The 5,750-nt window shown below is 53.8% G+C and overlaps 1 protein-coding gene across 1 annotated transcript; it reads right to left on the bottom strand.

Annotated features, from left to right (window-relative positions):
- Nucleotides 1-542: 542 nt before the first annotated feature.
- On the bottom strand, nt 543-5,750 carry LOC143306589 (uncharacterized). Its single transcript, XM_076693056.1, has one exon. The coding sequence runs from the start codon at nt 5,748-5,750 to the stop codon at nt 543-545; it is 5,208 nt and encodes a 1,735-aa protein (XP_076549171.1).

The following is a 5,750-nucleotide window of genomic DNA, read 5'->3' as shown; positions in this document are numbered from 1 at the left end:
GCGTTCGCGAGACAAGAGTGAGACAAGAGTGAGACAAGAGTGAGACAAGAGTGAGCCCCGTCTCAGAGCGACGACAGGCTCGCACCTCTCCCTCTCCCTCCCGGCGTCCTCGCCCCACACCGCTGGCCAACGGCGTGAGAGAGATGGGCGCCGATGAGAGAGGGATGGCAATACGACAGAAGTCAGTCGCGTTAGACATTGGGGAAACAGTTCGCTCGAACATACCGCCCGCCTTCTTCGGTGATACGAAGAATGGTTGACGTGAATCAAGGCAAATAACCTCTAGAGTTTTACTAGTACAAACCATGAGTGCTTACACGCTAGTTACAAAGGTAAACTAATTAATAATAATTTTAATACAAAGCAATCAAGTAAAGCAAAGTGAATAAAGAGTAAATATAAAATAACAAATAGCAATTAGAATAGTAAACTAGACCAACCAAAGTAAAGCAAAAAGAATTACGCGGAAAATTTCGGTCGTAGTTTACAAAGAGAAAAAGAAAAAGGAAGTTAAAGTTAAAGTATCTTAGCTGGTATCGATGCTAAGAGGCGTCGGTTGGCGATACTGGTAAGGGGCACAGCTTGACGATTGGCCTCTTAACAGTGCCCTTTTCAGTGCGTAGAGTTACCACTCTAACGCATCCATCAGGTCCTGGGTGTAGTTCGGTGACGCGTCCCATCAACCACTTTGCTGGTGGCTGTAAGTCGTCCCGGATAAGCGCCAGGCTGCCGATTTCCAAATTCTCCCGGTAACGACGCCACTTCGGAAACTGTTGGAGATGCTGTAAGTATTCGCGTCTCCATCTTTTCCAGAATTGTGCTCGCATTTGTGAGATTAACCGCCAGCGTGTGTGAAGTGCAGTGCATGGTTCTTCTGGCTCTGGGGGGACGGTGGTTGGTTCCCCTATCAAGAAGTGACCCGGTGTCAAGGCGGCCAGCTCCGAAGGGTCCTCTGATAGTGCGTACAGTGGCCTCGAGTTTAGGCACGCCTCTATTTGACAGAGGAGAGTCGTCAGTTCCTCGAAGGTAAGTGTGGAATCACCGATCACTCTCCGTAGATGGTGCTTTACGGATTTTACCCCTGCCTCCCACAGGCCACCAAAATGCGGCGCATAAGGGGGAATGAACTGCCAGCTGGTGCCGTCTAATGCCAGGGATGCGGCTGCCTCCTGGTAGAATAAAGTAGACTGGCGGAACATAGCGCGGAGCTCTCTGTCTGCTCCCTGGAATACCGTTCCATTGTCGCTAAACAGAGTGGCGCAATGTCCTCGCCTGCCCACAAAGCGACGGAAGGCTGCAAGAAAGGAAGCTGAGGTTAGATCTGACACCGCTTCCAAATGTATTGCCCTGGTAGACAGGCACACGAAGAGGGCGATGTAGCCTTTGTAGGCTTTGTGGCCACGCCCGGGCGAGGTACGTAGCTTAATCGGGCCCGCATAATCCACGCCGGTGGTTAAAAAGGCCCTCTGTGCTGCAGTGCGCTCTTGTGGAAGTTGTCCCATCAGTTGTCCAGCTCTACGTCCGCTGAACCGGGCGCACGTGACGCAGGCGGCGATTTCGGATCGAACCAGTGAGCGGCCTCGGACGATCCAGACTCTTCTCATGAGATGGCTGCGAGTAAGCTGTGGACCTCCATGGAGCGTGCGGTAATGTGCGTCCCGTATCAGAAGCCTGGCCAACGGACATCTCTTCGCCACAAGGTAAGGATGTTTCTCATTGTACGGCAGAGCCGCGTTTTCTAAGCGCCCTCCGAGCCTTAGTAAGCCCTGGTCGTCTAAGAAAGGTCGACACGAAGAAAGGGGTGAAGCTTTGCGTAGCTCGCCGTGCCGTTGCAGTTGTTCAATCTCCTCCAGGAAACTGGTGTGTTGAGAGAATCTCAGAACTGCTAGGAAGGCGTGGGTGCGCTCCGCTGCTTTAACAAAACCCTTCTCGCAAGGCTGCCCTCGGCTTAGACTGGCAAACCTGAAACACTGGGCAATAACAGATAAAAGGTGCGAGAGGGAGGAGAAGCGGCACAGGAAGTTTTCTCCGAATTTCTCCTTGACGACGTGTACCGTGGCTCCTCTTCTCTCTGCCTCTATTCCCTCGTTGGACTCCGGAAAGGTCGCCGGCCAGAATTCAGGCTGTTCCGTCAACCATTTCGGCCCGTGCCACCAGATATCGGAGTCGACGAGCTCGGCTGGGCTCATTCCTCGGGTTGCCAAGTCCGCTGGATTGTCCGGAGAGCGGATGTGCCGCCAATTGTCCGCCGGTATCTCGTGCTGGATATCGGAGACTCGATGGGCAACGAAGGGTTTCCATTGAGATGCATGGCCGCGGATCCAGTGTAAGGTTACACTTGAATCCGTCCACGCGATGGTCGGGCCAGACATATTAATGCCTTCTTTGACCCGAATCAATAATTTAGATAACAAGGTGGCTCCACACAGTTCCAACTTCGGAATTGTTATAGTCTTTACCGGGGCCACCTTAGTTTTTGCGACCAAAAGCGAGGTCGCTACCGACCCATTGTTATTGACCCGCAGGTACACCGCTGCCGCATAAGCTCGCTGCGAGGCGTCACAAAAACCGTGAAGTTCCATCTGGGTGGACGGCTCTGATGAGGCAAATGTCCAGCGTGGGATCTTCAGGGTATCCAATTGCGGCAGGGAGCCTCTGAAGCGCTGCCACATAGTGCAGACGTTCTCTGGCAATTGCTGATCCCAGTCCGCTCCAAGGATCCAGAGGTCCTGCATTAAAATCTTGGCCACGACTAGGACCGGCGCCGCCCAGCCCAGTGGGTCGAAGAGGCCTGCGATTTCCGAAAGGATAGACCTCTTGGTGGTGCATTCTCTCACCAGCTCAGCGGCTGCGACTCGAAGGGAGAAGGCATCATCCCTAGGATTCCAGTTCACGCCTAGTGTGCTGATGCCGGACCATTCCTGAAACAGGCGCGTATTAGAAGAGTCGGCTTCTTGAATTTCCGGTATGTTAGATGCCCATTTGCTTAGTTCGAAACCGCCAGCTTTGAAAATTGCCACCACTTCTCTTTTCAAAGCCAGGGTCTCGCTGACATCATCCGCCCCGGTGAGAATATCATCGACATAAGTGTGTCGACGCACCACCGAAGCTCCTCGGGGAAATCGGCTGCTTTCGTCGTTCGCCAGCTGGGCAAGTACCCGTAAAGCTAGGAAAGGCGCACACGCCGTGCCATACGTCACCGTTGTAAGCCGAAAGTCCTGCACTCGTTCGTCGGGAGTGGCGCGCCAAAGGATGCTTTGCCACTTAGTATCCTCTGAATGGACTCGGATCTGTCTGAACATCTTGACAATGTCCGTGGTGAATACGACCCGAAAAAGTCGCCAGCGGGTCAATACCATCCACAGGTCAGCCTGGAGCTTCTGACCAGTGGCGAGGCAGTCGTTTAGCGATTGGCCCGTGGCTGTACAAAAAGAAGCATTAAAAACGACCCGTAACTTGGCAGAAGGATCGTGACGCTTGCGTACGGCGTGGTGTGGCAGGTAATACGCAGGCCCTTTATCCGCTTCTTCGGGTGCACCCTGCATGTGCTGTAAGGTCAGGTACTCCATCATAAAATTTCGATACTGCTCTTTCAGCGTAGCATCCGAGGATAGGCGTCGTTCACAATTGAAGAGGAGTTTCAACGCCGTCGTCCTGTTGGACTTCAGCGCAGTCCGCGGGTCCTTTACGAAGGGAAGGCGCACCACGTAGCGTCCCGATGGATCTCGAGCATGGGTGTCAAGGAAGTGACGCTCACACTTTTCCTCTTCTTGTGACATTGGAGCCCGTTCTCGAATCTCGTCCAGCTCCCAGAACCGCTGGAGGAGTTGGCTTGTGGAGTCCTCGCCGTGGCAGTGAAGAACCCGAGCGGCCGTCTCCGCCTTGGGTTTGTCGTCGGAGGCTGGTCCCATAAGCACCCAGCCAAAGGGGGTGAGTTTCGCTGTTGGAGTACCCTCTGGCCCTCTGCGCGAGTCGTCACCAAAGAGCGTCCCGCAAACATCCGCACCTAAAAGTAAATCTACCCGAGCCGGAACTCCGTACTCGGGGTCAGCAAGCGTGAGACCGGTAATATGCGGCCAAGACTTTGCCACGATGCGTTTGCTCGGGAGCAACGACGTTAGTTTGCGGAGTACCAACGCACGAACTGGTAATCGGAAGTCCGAGGGGTGTCGGGGTCGAACTACAAGTGATACCTCTCCGGTCGCGTGTCCAACCTCATTGTCCTTAACGCCTGAGATGGCCACTCGCACCGCCCGCCGTGGAAGACGTAGCGCCTGAGCGACCCACGATGAGACGAGAGAGGTATCGGAGCCGGTGTCCAGAAGGGCTCGGACCTCTACGGTTTCTCCTGATGGCGCCTCCAATCTCACCTTGGCGGTTGCGAGTAAGGCCACGGCTTTTGAGCCAACCGATAGAGAGAGGGTAGTCACCTGCTGAGTTGCGTCGTCAGACGTCGAGGCAGCGTCTTCTCGTGCCGGCTGTCCGCCTTCACGGCCTGGTGCGCTTGCCGGTGGAGCCGTCAGCGCCTCGTGCAGTAACGTATGGTGTCGCTTGCTACAAGCTAAACAGACTTGTTTAGACGGACACTTACCCACTTCGTGTCCTACATTCAAACAGCTCAGGCAGGCCTTCAGCTGTTGGACGCGCTCCTTGCGTTTTGCCGGCGACAGCGCCTTGAATTTATAACAAAATCCTAGACCGTGGGTGCCCGAACACCCCGGACATTTCCGGGCCGGGGGCGACTTTGATGCTGCGGCTAAGACGTTAGAGTTAACGCCTTTTGCTGATGCTCCTCCTTTTGTTTTAGGTTTGATTTCCTTTGAGCTGGTCGGCGACACAGCGTGGAGTGATGGGTCCGTCATGCCTGCAGCGCCTAAAGCTTGGATCCGGTTCTCCAAGAACTGCGATAATTGCTGGAACCGCGGGATTTCCCGGCTATCCGCCAAAGAAGTCTCCCAAGCAAGGTGAGTAGTTTTGTCAAGCTTTTGGCTTAGTAAGTATACAAACCACTCATCCCATGAAGTAACGGGTTTCCTCAGTGTAACGTACGCCCTAATCGCCTGGCGGAAAGTGTCTAAAAGCCGCTTCAATTCGCCAGCTGACTGCTGCAGGGCTGGTGGGCACAAGAGGAGCGCTCGATGATGGGAAAACGATAACAGACGAATGTTACCGTACCGGGCTTCCAGATCGTCCCATGCTCCCCTGAAGCCGGAGTCCGTTATCGGCGTATTCCGAATGACCTCGGCGGCCTCACCTGTCAAACTAGACTTCAAATAGAGTAGCTTCTGTACGTCAGGTAAGTGGCTGACGTCATGGACTAGACTTTTAAAAAGGTCGCGAAAGCTCTCCCATTGTAACGGATCGCCCGAAAATTTCGGCAAATCAATTTTAGGCAGTTGCGGGTGGGGCGGAGGCGCAATATTGGACTGTTGAACATGCGAGGAGCAAGGGGACGGCAACTCTTTCAGGTGATGGGAAATCATGGAGGCTGCGTCAAGGTAAGCTTCTTCTGTGACCGAAAAGGCGTCCTCTTTGACATATGAACTAGAACTCGCCTCCTTGCATCTCATCAATTTACGGTGTCCGCTAAGGAACGTGTCCCAGTATCGGTTGAGCAAACCCTGTCTCTGCTCTAAAACCGCTCCCGTCAGCTTGTCCTTTCCTAACTTGCATACGTTAGCCCAGAATCTTTGTATCCACCCCGCTACTTCCTCTTGTTCACGCAGAAGATCCGAAAAGGACGTAGTCAT

The sequence above is a fragment of the Osmia lignaria genome, unplaced genomic scaffold (assembly GCF_051020975.1).
Source record: "Osmia lignaria lignaria isolate PbOS001 unplaced genomic scaffold, iyOsmLign1 scaffold0013, whole genome shotgun sequence".
Classification (NCBI taxonomy): Eukaryota; Metazoa; Arthropoda; class Insecta; order Hymenoptera; family Megachilidae; genus Osmia; species Osmia lignaria.
The sequence above is the reverse complement of the archived record's forward strand: the minus strand, read 5'-3'. Positions and strand labels throughout refer to the sequence as shown.